At 35.3% G+C, this 19,082-nt stretch overlaps 1 protein-coding gene across 13 annotated transcripts in view; it reads right to left on the bottom strand.

The window, feature by feature from the left end:
* Window positions 1–19,082, bottom strand: part of ABCA6 (ATP binding cassette subfamily A member 6) — a 114,364-nt gene that overhangs the window by 36,656 nt on the left and 58,626 nt on the right. For all 13 annotated transcript variants that reach the window (XM_072781010.1, XM_072781008.1, XM_072781017.1 and 10 more), the window contains 8 exons: window positions 17,741–17,844; window positions 17,130–17,356; window positions 13,448–13,589; window positions 12,318–12,503; window positions 8,118–8,265; window positions 6,037–6,202; window positions 3,863–3,921; window positions 249–359 (listed from right to left, as the gene is read on the bottom strand). In XM_072781010.1, the coding sequence (XP_072637111.1) occupies window positions 249–359; window positions 3,863–3,921; window positions 6,037–6,202; window positions 8,118–8,265; window positions 12,318–12,503; window positions 13,448–13,589; window positions 17,130–17,356; window positions 17,741–17,844 (1,143 nt within the window). The remainder of the gene's footprint in view (window positions 1–248; window positions 360–3,862; window positions 3,922–6,036; window positions 6,203–8,117; window positions 8,266–12,317; window positions 12,504–13,447; window positions 13,590–17,129; window positions 17,357–17,740; window positions 17,845–19,082) is intronic.

Genomic DNA, 19,082 nt, shown 5'->3' with positions numbered 1-19,082 from the left:
TGAATTAATCTTAACATAAATATATGTTCAGAGTGGTATATATTTTCCCTGGAATATCATGTAGCAATAGAATAAGGCTAATGATTTTCATAAAAATTTGGGAAATATAAAATATATTCAAAATCATACGGTGTGGTAAATGATGTTAGAGAAACATTATTTTCTCTTAAGCGGTCAGATTTAAACTTAAAATAAGGCAGCATATGACCTCTAGACATCTTGTCTTTGAGATATTTCTTTTTGCTCACCTTCTGTTGGAGCAAATGACCCATTAAGGATGTTCAGCAATGAAGATTTGCCAGCTCCACTATGACCCAGAATTGCTGTGATTTGACCTTCATATATGTCAAAAGTCAAGTCTGTTTTTAGAATAAAATATTAACATTATAAATAAGAAAGAATTAGAAAGAGCTGATTCTAAAAGTAGAACAAAAAATTTATTATAGTTGTATATTTTCAAGCATTTAAGTAGTTTAAAACATATAATATCCAAAATTTTCTTGGCTTCTAATATAACATGCTTACTGTAGAATATTTGTGAAATAAATACAAGCACATAAGAAAATAAAATTAACTATATTTTCAGATTTAAGCATTATAATACACTTAATTCCAGTGTATGTGCATGTGCATATAAGAACATGTAAATATACACATACACAGATTTTGATCCTAAGCTATTCTTTTCTAGCTTACAATTTCAAATGTTAAATGATATGCATTTTTCATGGCATTACTTACCTTTTAAAATACATTCACCAAAAATTTATGTTTTTCTCCTGTTATAAATTTTCTTTTCTTTTTTTTTAATTTTCTTTTCTTTTATTACAAACCTTTTGTATTTATAGGTCAGTAGAAAAAAATCATTAAGAATTCTTTATTATTTTCTTTGTTTGTTTTCTTTACCACCAAGTGAAAACCAAACTCTGTTATGAAAAGTCGTTGGATGAAATTCTTAAGAATTTTATAATATGTTATATCTAAGAGATCAGGTTCCTTCAATTAAATTATGTGACCTACTTTCAAACATTGAAATTAATTAACAACTGGGATGAATTCCAGTTCATCCATTTTCTATCTGGATGATCTTGGATAAACTATACACTATGAGGTTCACTTTACTCAGCTATTAAATGTGCTGGTAATAATAAGTACATGTAAAGAGAAAATTCCTCCTATTTTAATCCAATCCATGAAAATCCTCACTTATAATTTGACTAAAAGATCCTAAAAATAATTGGAAAAATAAACTCAAATAAATAAGAAAAATGAAAGAATATCAAGAAATTAGTTTTGACTACATGGTATTAAAATATATTGGAGAACTCTAATAATCAAAATAATATGAACTCTGAGAAGCAGACAAGGGTTGCAGAAGGGGAGGTGGGTGGGGGGATGGGGTAGCTGGGTGACAGGCACTGAGGAGGGCACTTGATGGGATGAGCACTGGGTGTTTTACTATATGTTGGCAAATTGAATTTAAATAAAAAATAACAATCAAAATAATATGTTAGTAATAAGGTAACCAGTAGAGTAAATATAATAAAGATAATATTACTACTCCAGGATACACTAACTGATGGAATACCAAAGAAGATGGAGCAAAGTAAACATAAAAAATAAAGATTAATGAGACAACCTTCTAAATTTATCAAAAAGATGAATTAATTAATAAACAATAGTGGGACAACTAAACAAATACATCAACAACTTTTATTTTCTTGTTTGTTTATTATTTAAAGATTTTGTTTATTTATGTGAGAGAGCGATAGAGAAAGAACAAGCAGTGGGGGAGGAAGAAACAGGCTCCCCACTGAGCAGGGAGCCTGATGCGGAGCTCCACCTCAGGACCCTGGGATTGTGACCTGAGCCAAAAGCAGATGCTTAACCAACTGAGCCATCCAGGTACTCCATCAACAAATTTTACATTTACTATTTTTAAATGGGGGAAAAAAATGGTGCTTTCTAGGGTAAGAGAAAACTGGTAATATCTATGTTGGAATTGATCCATATTAACCAGAAAAAATAAATAAACATAAGCCTCAGTTTCTTCATCTGCAAAGTGGGAGACATATTATGTATCTCACAGGATTAAATGAAATAAAAGTATGTAAATCACTTATCATAGTTGCCAGCACACACTAAGTACTCAAGAAACTTCAACTGTTTGTTGCTATTATTACGGTTATTTTTAATTATTGCTTATTCCCACAAGCGTATAAATTCTTATAAGCTTGGAGGGAAATAACTTGAAATATGAATAAGAAACTGAAAAACACAGTCCCTTTGAGTAATCTGCTTTTAGAAATTTCTATTCAGGAAATAATGATATTTACAAGGATTGAAAGGAAATGCTCATTATAGTGTTTTTTCTATGATAATGAAAAAAATTGGATACAAGCCAGATTTTTGTACACAAGTTTAAGTAAATCAAGGTATCCATACAACAGAATCCTATTTAGTCACTGAGGGATAGGCTGTAGGTAAGGACTTCAAAGCGTGTCCCCGAAGGCTTTCTGAAGTTGCTACAGAAACTAGCTGCATGGGAGAAGCTCCCCCCCTTACTTCCCAAAGAGCAGCTGTAATTGGTGATTTCATATAGTTTTCTATGTATTGATATTCATCACTCTTAATTTTTAAATTTTTTGAGATGTTTAGATGTAAAAAAGGAGTTCATGGTTATTGATGAGTACAAAAGGAGCACATGGTTACTGATAATTACAAAAGTAGTTCATAACGTGCTCTGGAAGTTGAAATGACAAATTTTAAAAATACTGCAGTATGTCCCTGGCTAAAATTAAAGAAAGAAACCACAAATCTAGATGGCCTTGGATGGGACAAACCTGGGGTGAGAATAAATTTGCTGGCACGGGTACAGGAAATTCTCAAAGTGAGAAATGACCTCAGAGCAATAAATAAGATCGAGTTAAGGCACACGATCTGCGAGAAACACACACACACATCGGACTGAGAACTCTCAACCTTAGGGAAGGTCTATGGCTCTTCTCTCATGACTTTTAAGGGTTCCATCTCTTGTGAAAATCAATTACATTCTTCCTAAAAATCATTATGAATAAAAGCAAGCTGTCCTCTATGAAATGTTGCCACTAACTTGGATGCTTACTTAAATGTTTATTATAGAAAACTGTATTTGTTAGAATTTAGTATCAGATACATTGGTTCCTTCAAAATTATAACTGTGTTTGCTCTGCAGATAGTGACTTGTGAAATTTAATTCATGGTCAGTGGTGTTACTCATCTTGTTTTAGTCAATCTCACCAGTACATAGAAACTATGTACATTCCCTGTTCCTTAAAAAATTATCAATTTTAAGTCTAGATGTTCCTTCCTCATAGCGCAAATAAAATACAACATTGTTTTTAGCAAACTTATCTTTAAAATCAAAGTGAAGGGGTGCCTAGGTGGCTCAGTCAGTTAGGCGTCTACCTTCAGCTCTGGTCATGACCCTGGGGTCCTGAGATTGAATCCTGCATCAGCCTCCCCGTTCCGCGGGGGGTCTACTTGTCCCTCTGCCCCTCACTGTAGCTCGTGGTCTCTCTCGCTCACACTCTCTCAAGTAAATAAATAAAATCTTAAAAGTAAAATAACATAAATTTAAAAAAGTGAAACCACACTTTTCATTACATGACCCCATTCTTGTAAATTGATAGATCCGTGAAACACCTAGAAGGACTTTATAGCCAGCTCTTAATCATGGTTAATCTCCAAGTGGTAGAGTTAGATTGTTTGTATTGTTTTCTTTTTTATGTTTTGTTTGTCTGTATTTACACAGGTTTCACATTAAGATTTCCTCATTTTTTGTAAAAAGAAGTCGATGAAACAATGAAATGTTCGCCTTTACCTTTCAATGCTTTCATTTTCCCAGTCTTTCCCGTATATTCTTTCTTAACATTTCTGATTCTGAAATGACAGAAGTTGTGTTTACTCAACCAATACAGAAGTGAAAGTAGTAGGGATCAGGAACAACCATGGTTGAAATAGATGCATCAACCTCTTTATGTGAAATAAGGGATGGTGTAATCAGTGTACTAGAAAGACAAAGACTTCTTTTTGAGTAATCATTTCCCCTGAAAGAGAAAGTACAAGAGCCTTTTTGGAAGGTTACAATTAAACGATTAGTGTTTTGCTTAGAAAAGCAGAACAGTTTGGAATTGTTCTCACATTCTTCCTCTCGTCTTAGACTACTTGGCGTTTTCTATTCTATACAAGATCAACTCATTTATCTGTACTATTTAAGTATCACCTCCCATCCTCTCCCATCCCCTCCAAACTTGCTCATTAATCATACCCTCTGTCGCCTGTGCTTTCTATAGTTTTCACTCTGATAGCTTCTCTTTGGACTGTAACTCTGTTTTGGATACAATCAGAGTGCAAACTTGCCACACCTGCCTTCTCACTTCCTCCTCAATCACTCTGGTTTCTGAACCCATCGCTATAGTGAACCTCTTCATCCTGAAATCACTAGCGGCCTCCTAATCACCAAATGCAACAGACTTTTCTATCCTTACTTACGGGATTATGGGTCACCATTGGTGATGCTTTCTTGTTGAAAGTGTCCATATTCAAGGTAACATTCAACGTACTGGTTTTCCTTCTATTTTTCTAAATGCCCCTTCTCTGTTTCCTTGTCAGTTCCTTTTCTTTTGCCAAGCACATCATCTTGATGTTCCACAGGGTTCTCCATGTCCATGCTGGTTTTCTCACTCTAGACTCTCTTGAGAGGTTATCTCATTCATTATCATGATTTCAACATCAACCTAGTGTTGACCCTATTCTTTTCCCTGAATGTTAGTCTCCCACATATAAAGGTTTCATCTCATTCTCTCTCTCTCTCTCTCTCTCTCTCTCTCTCTCACACACACACACACACCTCTAAATGAGTGATTACCAAACCTGAATGCACATTAGAATCCCAAAGGAAATTAATGCAGGACGAGGTAGGAAGTTAGGCTCCAACAGATTAGAGATGTCATGACTATGTAAGATCATGTACAGTGCATCTTCAAATTCAAAAGGAGACAGAAATTAGCCACCCTTTTCTCTGAGCATAAAACAAAATGAAGGTAAGGACATTCATCCAACCAGGATGCTGGCAGTGGGTGGGGTTAACCAAAGAGTCAGGAAATATAAAATAGGCTTAAAAGGTGCTGAATCTGACAGGGTATTATATCTCTGCCTTTCTCTGCACAGTGGGACGCACACTGAAATGGGGTTTAATATTTTATTTTAATAAAGAAATTTCCAATTAGGAGCAACCATTTGTTTTTAAATTTCAGAGATGAAAATAGCATTTGCTTGGGGCAGACATCCTGCCTATGTTCAGGGAATGTTGCATGAATGAGCTAAAATGATAAGAATGAACAATTGTGCATACAAATGCTGCCCCCACAAGACAAGAAGGAAAAATTGGGAGGAAGGGTATTAGGTGAGAGAGAGCCAGTTGTGAATTTAAAAATGTGCATGTTTACACAGATAAGACCTTGATTATGGTCAGAACTCTGCATGCTTTGGGATGCATGGGTGGCTCAGTGGCTGAGCATCTGGCTTCAGCTCAGGGTATGATCCCAAGATCCTGGGATCAAGTCCCACATCGGGCTCCCCGCAGGAAGCCTGCTTCTCCCTCTGCCTGTGTCTCTGCCCCTCTCTGTGTCTCTCATGAATAAATAAAATGAAATCTTAAAAAAAAAAACTCTGTATGTATAGCTAACAAGTGGCTAGAGAAAGACAAAGTGCTCATTGGTATATAAAGAGGAGAGCACCTGGGAAAAAGGGAATCAATACAGAAATAAGGAGTGAAACAACATGGCGGGTGATATGGTAACATTATATGGAGCCGAAGCAAAGAGAATTTTCCCTTCAAGGAGCAATCAGTAGAGATTGGTTGTCACATGAAAAGTTCAAAGTACATTCACAAAGACAAATATTTTCCTCAGCATTTTGCTCAGGCTCACCCTGTTGCTGTTGGTCAAATAATTCATTTGCCTTGCACCTGTATATTGGGACAAATGTGATTACCTGATGACTTCTTTTCCTTGGAATTCTGGAGCTACTGGTTCGAAATAATCATCAGAGGGGTGTTCGGTATCTATTTCTTTCTCAATGACCTTATTATTAGTCCTCTGATGTTGGAAACAAGGTAATTTCAGGAAAAATAATGGAGAAGAACGGTGCTCATTTCCATCTAATTAACCAAGAGACCATAAAATATTGGATTAGCAACATTAAAACAATGAGTAAAGAAGCCTTATTTTAAAAATAGTGCAGAGTGTCTTAGACTTTTAAGCATCATAGAGAAATTCTTTTCTTCCTAACTTCCTATTAATTGAAAACTTTTCATGACGGAAACAGTGAAAATTCAAATGAAATAATATACTGTCACAAAAGTTAAACAGTATAATAGTACTTTCAAGAAAGTATATATACAACAAAGGTTTGAAAAAATGTGATCTAAAAGGCATTTAGGATGAACAGAACCAAATATTTGGGGGAAAAGCCTTAATACAGCGCATAAAAACAACTGTAAACATGTCCGTGAACTTAAGAAATCACTTGATCACCGGGGCACCTGGGTGACTTACTGGGTTAAGTGACCAACTTTTGATTTTGGCTCAGCTCATGATCTCAGGGTGGTGAGATCCAGCCCTGTGTCAGGCTCCATGCTGAGCATGAAGCCTGCTTAAGAGTCTCTCTTCCTCTGCCCCTCCCCACACTCACTGTATTCTCTCTCTCAAAAGAAAAAATAAATCACTTGATCACAACAACAGGATTGGACATAATACTGAAATCCGTATGGTACATGAATATAAAGTACAAGAAGAAATTGTATTTGTTCAGGATAGATATAGTATCATTTTCCAATTTAAAACAATGAATAGGATTTGTTATGAAGAGCTTTCAGATATTAAACTAGAAGTGACAGAAAGATAGGAATATATAAAATAGTTGCATAGAAACATACAAGACAGTTTTAAATACAAAGTGGAAAGAACATAAAAAATAAGGTAAATAAGATGGTGCAAGGAAAAAAGTGTTCTGATTCTAGCATGTGTGAAGAAATGCTGGACTTGGGAAATTTTGGGTTGTTTGTAAGAGAGAAAATTTAACTGAGTAATATAGTTCTATAAATATGAACAATGTACAAAAACGTTTCAGAAAAATGCTATTTCTATTTTCTATTTTAACAAAATTTCTATTTTGTTATTTCCTTAAAGAATGAACATCTCCCCTTCTGAAATGGTCCTCTCAGAAGGAAGGGTGAATAGGAGAGTACACCTGAGGCCCTTTCTAGATGTCTAGTTTACATTTTCCCCCACGTTCTTGTCAGAACTATTTATTTTTTTAAAGATTTGTTTACTTATTTGAGAGAAAGAGAGAGTACTCGTGGAGGGAGGGGCAGAGGGAGAGAATTTCAAATAGACTCACCACTGAACAGGGAGCCAGAGACAGGGTTCAATCCCATGACCTATGAGATCATGACCTGAGCTGAAACCAAGAATCGGGCCCTTAACTGACTGAGCCACCCAGGTGCCTTAAGAACTATTTATTAAGAAGCACTTCAACTGGATGATGGATCCACACTAGACAAAACCATGTTAAGAACTAATTAATTTCAGGGGCACCTGCATGGCTCAGTGGTTGAGCGTCTGCCTTCGGCTCAGGGTGTGATCCCAGGGTCCGAGGATTGAGTCCCGCATCAGGCTCCCTGCAGGGAGCCTGCTTCTCCCTCTGCCTGTGTTGCTGCCTCTCTGTGTCTCTCATGAATAAATAAATAAAATCTTTTAAAAAGAGAATTAATTTGTTTCAGTTTGTTCTGAAACAAATCCTAAACATCATTCTTTGAAAACATTTTCAGGGATTCTTTAGAAAAGTAATATTTAATTACTGTGTATTTGTAACATGTATTATTAAAATCAGAAGAATAATTGTTTATACATATAAATTCCTTTAAATCATTAAAACTATGAAGTAGAAATAACGAACTCATTCAGCTTATGAATGAAATATTTGTTATTCTTTATTTCTTAATATACATTTAAGTAAAAATGTACAATGTAATCAATACATGCAGAAGTCAGAGAAAAGTCACTTTTACTTACAGGGTAAGACTTTTTCAAAGTATAATGCCAATGCCAAGTAGAAAAGTGCATCAAAAGCCAATATGAAAAAAGTTCCAATCATTACATATGAATCTCCTGAAGAGTAAGGTAAAATGACACCACTCATAGCATTATCGAAGTAGATAATCTAAGATTCAGACAGAAATAATAATAATAAATATTTAAGTTAAATACATAAAAATAATTCAGTAATTCAGTATAGCAGTAAGAATTATCATTTTATTAAATAGGTTTTTTTAAGAAACCCTTATAATGAAGTTATTGGTGTAACTTTTTCTATTTGACAGCATCCAAGGGTTATTGGAAGGAAAAACAGATTTAAAAAACACAATGTTTTGGGACGCCTGGGTGGCTCAGTGGTTGAGCATCTGCCTTTGGCTCAGGGTGTGATCCCAGAGTCCCCAGATCAAGTCCCAGGATCATCCCAGGATCGAGTCCCACATCGGGCTCCCTACAGGGAACCTGCTTCTCCCTCTGCCTATGTGTCTCTCTGTGTCGCTCATGCATAAATAAATAAAATATTTTATTTTTTAATTTTTTTTAAATTTATTTATTTATTTATGCATGAGACACACAGAGACAGAGAGGCAGAAGATACAGGCAGAGGGGGAAGCAGGCTCCATGCAAAGGAGTCCGATGCGATTCCGGATCCTGGGATCAGGCCCTGGGCCAAAGGCAGATGCCCAACCGCTGAGCCACCCAGGCATCCCATAAATAAATAAAATCTTTTAAAAAATATAATGTTCTAAGAATAGGAATTTAAGTGATAAATAATTTTCTTGTTTTCATAAAGTCACTACCATATTACAAAATATCTACTCTATGCAGCAAAAAATACACATTTTAGGAAGAATATGAAGAATCATTTGAAGCATCACAGTAGGATAATGATAAGAGAACTTCTTGCTCTAGTTATTATGGCAATAAAGATATGTGTATAATTTTGTCATGCAAAAATAGGTGTTATGTTCTAGGTGTTCTCAGGCTTTTTATAATACCTCACTTAATCCACCTCATAACCCTATGGGGCAGGCTTTATTATTTTTACGTGCATTTTACATATGGTCAAAGTGAAGCACAGAGGAATCGAGTACCTTAACCAACCAAAGTTAAAATCATATAGTAAAGAGTGGCCCAGCTGAACTCAGAACACAAGAAGCCCAGCTCCCAAGCCCAGTTCCTCACACTAGGCAATTTACAACTCTATTTCTGTCAAAATCTTAACATTTCATGACAAAGTTGAGTTTATTCTCAAGTCTGGCTTAACATTTGAAGATCTGGGTTGCAATTCTGAGTGGACATTTGAAGATCAATCTATGTAATTCAACCAAAAAACAGATTGAAAAAGACACTAATGTGGTTAATCAAATAGATGCACAAAACGCATTTGATACAATTTAATATCCACTTATAATAAAGAAAGTCTCTTCCCAAACTAAGATAATAAGTGATCTTCCTTAACTCGGTAAAATAGACTGTACAAAGACCAGCACCAAAAATCATACTTATTATGCCTTTGCTTGCATTTCTATTCAACATTGTACTAAAGGTTCCAGTCTCCCCAGTAAAGCAAGAGTAATAGGTAACTGGCATAAGGACTGCAAAAGCAAAAAAATAAACCATTATTATTTGTAGACATCATAATTATACATAAGAAAATTCCAAGATAAAACTCAGAAAAATACTAGTTTTAATATAGCAAGAATACTGGATACAGTGCCAATTTACAGAAATCAGTTGCATTTCCTATAAGGACATTATAACAAACATTTAAAAATTAGAATTTAAACACCAATGCTATTAATAATGGCATCAAAAGTATCAAAAACTTTGGAATAAATAAAAAATGTACAAGGCTCAGTACTTAAAATTAAAACAATTACTAAGGGAAAATGAATGTGACGATATATTATGTTCATGATCCAAAAAAAGTGTCAGGGGGTGGGCGGTGCACCTCAGTGGCTCAATAGGTTAAGCATCTATCTTAGGCTTAGGCCATGATCCCAGGGTCCTGGTATCAAGCCTCACATCAGGCTCTCTCTGCTTCTCCCTCTCCATCCATCCCTCCCTCTGTTCATGCTCTCTCTGTCTCTCTCTGTCTCATAAATAAATAAATAAATAAATAAATAAATAAATAAATAAAATCTTAAAAAGACAAGTGTCAGGGCAACTGGGTAGCTCAGTTAGCTAAGAGTCTAGCTCTTGATTTCAGCTCAGGTCATTCATTATCTCAGGATTGTGAGATGTAGCCCCGCATTGGACTCCACACTCAGCAGGGAGTCTGCTTGTGATTCTCTCTTTCCCCCTGCCCTTTCCTTTGCACGCTCTCTCTGTCTCTCAAATGAATAAATAAATATTTTTTAAAGTGTCAATTTCGCTCAAATTGATTGAAAAAATCAACCATATCAAAATGTCAACAGCTTTGTGCATACGTGTGTGTGTGTACCTTGATAAGTTAATTCTAAAATTTCCATCATTCAAAGAAACTAGAATAGAAAAGAATCTCTTGGAAAAGAAAATCTAGTGACAAAATTACTACCAGATATCAGGATATATGAGCAAAAACAATTAAGACAATGTGGCAACAGTAGAAGGATAGACAGATGGGTCAATACAGAATTGGTAAAGCCATGACAAAGGAGATACTGCAATCTGTTCAAGGAAAGGATAATCTTTTCAATAAATGAAGTAAAAGAAATTGGATATTCATGTAGAAAAACTAATATTGCATCTACCTATAGATACACAAAAGTTATTCTGAAATGGATTTTATATCTGTACAAGCAGAATCAATTGAACTTCCAGAAAAAAGCCATGGGAGCATCTCTTTATAATCTTGGGAAATGCAATGATTTCTTAAAGATAAAAAAAGAACTCTACAGTAAAGGAAACTTGACAAACTGGACTTTATCAAAATTAAGAAACTTGCTCATTAAAAGCACCATTAAAAGAGTAAAAAGATCAAATAACTGAAAAAGCAACAAATAACTGAAAAATGTCTCATATCTGGCTTATATAAGAAATTCCTACAAAGTGATAAGGAAAAGCTAAAAAGTCGGTTAAAACATGGGCAAAAGAACTGGATAGGCGCTTTATTAAAGGGAGAAACCAAAACGTCAGTGAGCATATGAAAAAGAATGAAACTCATTAAAAAAAGAATCAAGACAATGCAAATTAATACAATAAGGATTAATATTGAAGATTCACCAGAATAGCTAAAATTTGGACGACTGACTGTTGTCAAATGCCGGTGAAGATTTGGAGCAAATGTAACTCGGAAACTCTTGGTGCAAAAGTAAATTGATGTAACCACTTTGGAAAAATATTTGGCATAGCTATGAAGATTAAGATATCCATATTTAAGTCCTACTATTCAACTCCTACATATATGCCAAACACAACTGAATGCCCATATTCACTAGGAAATATGTAGAAGAATTTTTTTTTGCAGAGTTAATACAAGTCAAAAACTGGAATATATTTTTGTTCACTAACAAGAGAATCAATTGTATAGTCACACAATAGAATACTACTAGCGCTACACGGAAACTGGATGGGATCTAAAAATATAATGTTGAGTGGGAAGAAAACCAGAATTTCAAAAAAATGTGTAGACTATCACTTATATAAAGTTTCAAACAGGCAACACTAAAAAATTATACTTAGGAACACACATTGGTGATAAATGAAAAGGCAGGAAATGATGATCACAGCACTTTCACCTTTAGGAGGAAGGAGTGTTTGGAGGAGCTCTGGAATTGTGGCATCTTTCTATTTCTTGATCTAGTCCATGAGTATTTTGATATACTTTGTTGTTATTTGCTGAACTCTTTATAGTCTTGAAAACTTTTCAGACTTGAGGTTTCAAGCAGAGGTTTATACAATGCTTTTTAGTAAACTAGAGAATCTCTTCATTATATAAAGCGTGAGAAACAAGAAGAAAAGGCTTCAAAATGAAAACACATCTGAGACATGAAATCTGTTGTAGTCAAGATGTTCTTATTTAAGTTTCCTTGTGTGATGATGATTTTTCTACAAAGTAATAATAACATTCTCAAATCTAGCTTTAGGGTAAAATCGTTTAGAATAAATGCTCTTAAATTGAAAGAGTGATTATGAAGTCACGAAATATCAAATTCTTTTGAAAGTTCAATAAAAAGCAATTAACTATGTTCTTACCTTATTCATCCCAGCAGTGAAGGCAAAGGGGCTGCAAATACTCAAAATCCACTCCAAAGAGGAAGGAAGTTGTCTATAATACACACCGAATCCTATAGTCCCACAAAACACATTGAGGAAAAGCATCACCAAATTGGTGAGGACAGTCTTCTTTAACAACACGCTCATCAGGAATGTTAAAGCTATCTGAAAGAGAGAGAAGACATCTAGCCATTAAACAGATTTAGTTCCCTGAGCATCATTGGTAGCACAATAAAATATGGATCTTTAGATCATAATATAAATATATATCAGTGAGACAGTGATGAAAATATTAATGCTCAGCCTTTCCTTCAACCTCTTTGTAAAGAGGATTCTTTTTTGCCCTCCTCAACTGTTGGGCTTTAGTTGACGAAGAAAAGGTGGGGACAAGTTGTATGAGAGCTAAGAAAAGGACAGAAATGCAGACTTGGAAACACTGAAGGAACCTACATTAATGGAACACCTGGGTGGCTCAGAGATTGAGCATCTGTCTTAGGCTCAGGGTCCTAGGATCGAGTCCCACATCCGGCTCCCTGCATGGAGCCTGCTGCTCCCTCTGCCTGTGTCTCTGCCTCTCTCTGTGTGTCTCTCATGAATAAATAAATAAAATCTTTTTTAAAAAGAACCTACATTAATGTATTACAAAGAGCATCTATGCACCCTCTGCAGAATTTAGAGGGTCTTGTTTTACGAAGCAAGAAGTTTGACACAGGAAGTGAGGGCAAGGTCATGTGTCAGAGAAAGATACTGTGAAAGCCACCATTGTTACAGAGAATCTTTGGTGAAAAGAGATGGGTCCGCTCCTCAAGGGCAGCCTCTAAAATCATCTAGAAAAGTCTTAAAGTCAAAATAATTTTAGAATCATTTTTTTCTTTTGGGGGCATCATTTCATTAACTCAGAATTTTATGCAAAAGAGAGGTTCGATTTTATTTATATTACATAATCTTCTCACATTGATGGAGATTTCTCAACCAAACACACACATATGCACACACATACAAAATGGACATGAAAGAAATAACTGTAGTGACCTCCAGAGAAATTCATTTTTGCTACAGACAGCTAAGATCTAAAGCAGAGAATATGGTAATATTATGTATGAACTTACCAAAGATAAACCATATAAGAAAATGAGTGTAAATATGACCATGAAGCCTGTCATGACTATAATTTGGGTAACTGTTATGATAACTGTCATCATTATGGAAACAATGAAGATGAAACCAGCATAGATTAAACCGCAGGAGATCCTACATAAAGACAAAAAATTATTTTAATTATTTTAATTCCATTATGAAATATTTAAAATGTACAAAAATATCTAAAGAATAGTACAACATTTACCATCTACTTGCCACCTAGATTAATAGATAAAATATTACTAATATTACTTAGGCATGGCTGGGCTGCTGCCTACTGGCTAGGCATAAGTTCTGTGTTCACATATTTTATAAATAGTATGAACACTGCATAAATAGCATGATCTTGCATGTATTCTTCTGCTGCTTGCCTTTTATCAATCAACATATACAATATTATACACTGCTGTGTAATATTTCATTGTCTGAATATATTCCAATGTTCTCCTGTCCATGGACATTTAAGTTGTTTCCGATTTTTATTTCTGATGCATTGTTACCAAGAACGCTCTTGTACTTGGGAAGAAAAAAATAGAGTAAGATAAAAATTGAGAGGGTGGCAAACCATTAGAGATGCTGAAGTCTAAAAAACAAACTGAGGGTTGCTGGAGGGGAGGTGGGAGAGGAGAAGGGATAATTGAGTGATGGATATTGAGGAGGGCACGTGATGTAATGAGCACTGGGTGTTCTATGCAACTGATGAATCACTAAATTCTACCTCTGAAACTAATTTTAAAAAGAAAAGAAAAAACAAGAACACTCTTGTACTTGTCATTTTTGTATCTTAAGTGTGATTACATATTACCAAAATGTTCTAACTGTAGAAGCGGAAGGAAATTTAACATCTGCTGATCAATCAAGCAACCATGGAAGCACTAGGGGCAGATGATAATTTGACCATTTTTGAGAATCCCAGCTGGCATGACCTCCACTCTCCCTAGCAGTAGAAAACTGAAATTTCATAACTCCACAAAGCCCATCCTATTATTGCTTTTCCTATTATGATTTCTTTTTTCAACTGATATAAATTACAGTATACTCTTTTTTAAAATATTTAATTTATTTATTTGAGAGAGAGAGAGCATGAGCAGGGGGAGGGGCAGAGGGAACTCAATCCTGGGATCCTGGGTCATGACTTGAGCTGAAGGCCGATGCTTAGCCAAATGAGCCACCCAGGCACCCCTATGGTACATTCTTAAGTGTTCATGCTGCTTTGCTTTAGATGTGCTGGTATTCACATTTTTATGAGGTAGTTATTAAGAAATAGTATTCTATCTTCCATCTAACTAGCCCACAGGGTGTTTGAGCCCGTTTCGCATTTTCCAGATAAGTAAACTGTAGTTCCTATTACCACTTAATGGACCTATTCAAGGTCAACAACGTAAATCAGTAACAAAGTTAAGATTTGTCACAGTCCTTTCTCAGTCCGGAGCTCTTTCCTGTACATAAAATCGGTCAACTGAATAAGAATTAAACAACTGGAAAAAAAATAGCGAGAGTATTAAAACCAGGAACTTGAAAAAAAATTTAAAAAATAAAATGAAAGCAGGAACTTGCATCAATATGTCCCACTACAATAGGTTTAATTACTGCTTATTCGACCTTTTTTTTAAAGGTCATGTCATTATAATGATTCAGCCTTTATTAGAAACATCAGCATTTTTGGAAAGCATATGGCATTCTGCAGAATCCGCTTCCTGAGTACAGAAGGGAACTACTATAGGTAGGAATTGAAAATCTATAGGAGAATTACAAATTAAGGAATTTAAAACATTACCTAGAAAAGGGAGCTCATTGCAGGGAGTTGGGGTGGAGGGAGATGTTACTAAAGCTATGAAAACCTTCATGATAAAACCAAAGCAATTCAGGTATCACACTGAAATAATAAATGTTGATGTATTTCAAATTTATTACATTATTTTTTAAAAGGTTGTCATAAAACTTATTTCCAATAAACACTCTGTACTTAATAAAGACATTTCAGATTTTTTCCTTCTTAGTTTTAAGGACCTATAAATCCATTTTGCTAAATCTAGTTTACATGCATACTAGGAAGCATTTATCCTGAGAATGAACTCACATCTAAACATCCAATACCTTTCTGATTTTAATCTAGAGTTGAGTTGTGCCTACCTATTCTCAGGTGACTACAGGGATGCTGCCCCACAAGAGGGTCCCTAGACTGAAAAATGGTCCTTTTACACAGATTCCTCCCCTTCCCTCCTAACAAACTCCATTCATTCCTTTGCATTTGCCAAAATTCCATTCAAACCATTCCTCTCCTTCCTTTTTGGTTTCAGAAACAGTTCCCTCTTTTTCTATTCACAATTAAGGTATCTTAGAATCAAAACTCCCTCTTTTAATCAAATACACTTTATAGGAAATATAAAATTTCCTAGACCATAGTTTTATTTCAGAGAACATGTAGCTTGCAAAAGATTGTTCAAAAAACAGCTCCTTATCCATTCCAGGTAGTCTTACATTCATAAAGAGTAATTTTCTTGATATGGGGACTATAATAAGAAATATCTTCCAGGATTCAATATTGAAAAATGTTAGACTTCTTTTAAAATGAACAGATTATTTTTCCGTTTCCTGGGCAATGTGGATTTTGCATCTGATTGCATTGCAGAATTCTCTGCTTTGGCCTGTTGGAAGCTTAGAGTTTTTATGATTTGCATTTTTATCTGCTAGTCTTACCTACTCTTCATTTTGTTAGGCCTTGTTTCTATTCCTCAATTATTTATTTTTATTATAATACAAATACACACACATAGAGACATACATAAAAATACATTTTAAAATATATATACATATATTTAAAAATCATTAGAGACATCTGGGTGGCTCAGTCAGTTAAGCATCTGACTTTGGCTCAGGTCATGATCCCGGGGTCCTGGGATCAAGTCCCATGTGTGACCTGCTCAGCCGGGATCCTGTTTCTCCCTCTCCCTCCGCCCCTCTCTGCTGCTGGTGTGTGCACGTGCTCTCTCTCAAATAAATAAAATATTTTTTAAAAAATAAAACGATAAAAAATATTAAAATAATTTAAATCATTTGTGAATGAGGCAAGATACAAATATATCAATATATGAAGTAAATGTTTTTATTAAGTCCTTCTTATATGCCATCCTAAGTGCTATATGTGCTGGGCACAATTTATATGCTATCTCAATTCCAACATATGGCATTTAAGTGCTGCAAAAAAATATATACCTCTGCACACAAGCTAGCTATTATAGGATCATACATTTTTTTCAATATGAGGGAGTGTGGAGAAATCAAATGATAACTGTGGGAAGACCTAGCAGGAGAATTTCAATCAAGGCAGCTGGGTTGGAGTCCCAGCTCTGGTCCATAAACATCATCCATCTGACATTAGACAATTCTTTTATTCTCTTTGATCTTAATAGAATAATCTCTGTCACAGCATTAGCTTAATATACTCATGGCATGGAAAAAGTGCTCAGCAAATTGTAATCCCCATTTTTCATAGCAAAATTTTAAAAGGACTAAATCAAAAAATCAGAACAAAGGAAAAAGTAGCCAATGTATCCAACTTAACCCATAATTTTTTTGAAATAATAACACTTTTTTTAACTGCTTCCTAGTTTCGATTATTCGTTTGTACTGCTTGAATCACTCACTCACCAGAAGGCTGACTTTTGCAGACCCATCATTTTCATCATATCCTGGCACTTTTTTCTCTCTTTTGTGGCATTAAGTGTTATAAAATATATAAATGGAAGAAAGTTAAGCAGGCAGTAGAAAATAAAGAGTTCCTTTTGAAGAATGTTTTTATAAATAAAAGGTAAAGTCTTCATATTTATACCAGTAACTGACATCAATTCCTCCATCACAGAGTGATTTGTTGTGATCTGAAGTAAGATTTAAACAAATAAAATCATTATTTAAAAATTAGAAACTGATTAAATCTGAATAAACTATGGAGATTATACCAACATCAATTTCCTGATTTTAATATTGTTCTGTGGTTACGCAAGATATTACTCTTAGGAGAAATTGGGTGAAGGGCACGTGAACCTTCGTGTACATTGTTTTTGCAATTTCCTGTTATTCTGAAGCTACTTGAACATTCAAAGTTAATAACAATGCATTCCTTTGCCTAAATCCAGCTGCAGCATTTGTATACCTGCTTCATTATATAAACATATGAAAACTTGAATATATATATATTATCTTTCATCAAAATTTTGATGCCTATGGAATTAGTTTACATTAATTATTAGAACTTTTCTTACCTGTATAATAGAAGCATCAATTGCAGTTTGTAGAGTCACAAATCCACTACTCCAGTATTTGGCCAGAGAACAGGAAAACTCACCATACCGATTCCAACAATGAGCTAAAAGCACAAGGAAAAGCATAACCAACATTATCAGATGAAAGCAATTAGAGAATAAACAACAAGAATTGAAGAGAAAATAATATAGAGGAGGCTCCACCAGTCAGAACTTATAGCCACATAGAAAAAAAGAAGCAAATGAGTTTTCAATTAGGCACTTTTATTCATGGAGACCATAGCATGTATAGAAAGTCTTAGAAAGTCAAAAGAAGATGAGAGGAAACACTCTGCTCTGACCACATTGCACTCCTTGCTGGGCCTCAAAATGCTAAATGCACTCTAGTGCTAGAACTTTTTTTGCTCATATGCTCTCCCTGCAGATGGATCCATGGCTCTCTCCTTCCCTCTATCCTTATCTCTTCTCAAAAGTGAATTCAGTGCAGAGGTCTTTACCAGCTACCATAAATAAAAGCAACTAAAAGAGCTTTCAGGCTCTATTTTCTAAGCCTTCTCTATTTTACTTTGTTCTTTAAACACCACCTGGCAGAGGGCATTGTTTTTACCCTGCCCCCCTGCCCCTGATTGAAATGATTCATGCAAGCAGGCTCTATGTTTTGCTCATTTCCATCCCCAGGGCCAGAACAGTGCAGGACACAAAGTAGACACTCAGTGAAAAAATGGAAAAGAACCAACTCTATTAATCATATCAATTCTGCTTCCTAAAATGTCCTCAAATTCACTCACTCTCCTCAGCTGCCTCTGGTCGAAGCCGCCATTGGTTCCCTGGTATGATTCATTGCATTCTCCTTGACCTCTCTGTAATTCATCCTCTGGGCTATATCCAGAGAGCTCACTTAGGCTTGGGAGTCTGATCATTTCTCTGCCCTGATTAAAGTACCTCCACATCTCTCCATCACTCTAGGTTTGTGGGGCGTCATAGGACCTAGCTTTGGGTAACTTCAGCCTCATCTTTTTTGTATTCTTTGTTCAGCTAAGCTGCTCTTCTTCCATATATACCATCAGATGCCTGTTGTCACCCCAGGACTTTCTTTCACACTTGCTCTTTGTCTATCTGAAATATAATGCCTTTAGCAACCCTCACCCCCATGTGCTATTCCTTATTGGTTTAAACTTCACTTTGCCAGGTAGGGCTTCTCTAATCCCTTGTCTAAATCTCCTACCCCTCAGCACCTTTCCATGCGCTTGTCATTTTTTTCAAATAATGAATTTATTTTTTATTGGTATTCAATTTGCCAACATACAGAATAACACCCAGTGCTCATCCCGTCAAGTGCCCC

This window comes from Canis lupus, chromosome 16 (genome assembly GCF_048164855.1).
Source record: "Canis lupus baileyi chromosome 16, mCanLup2.hap1, whole genome shotgun sequence".
NCBI classification, from domain to species: domain Eukaryota; kingdom Metazoa; phylum Chordata; class Mammalia; order Carnivora; family Canidae; genus Canis; species Canis lupus.
This window is presented reverse-complemented; position numbering and strand designations above follow the sequence as displayed.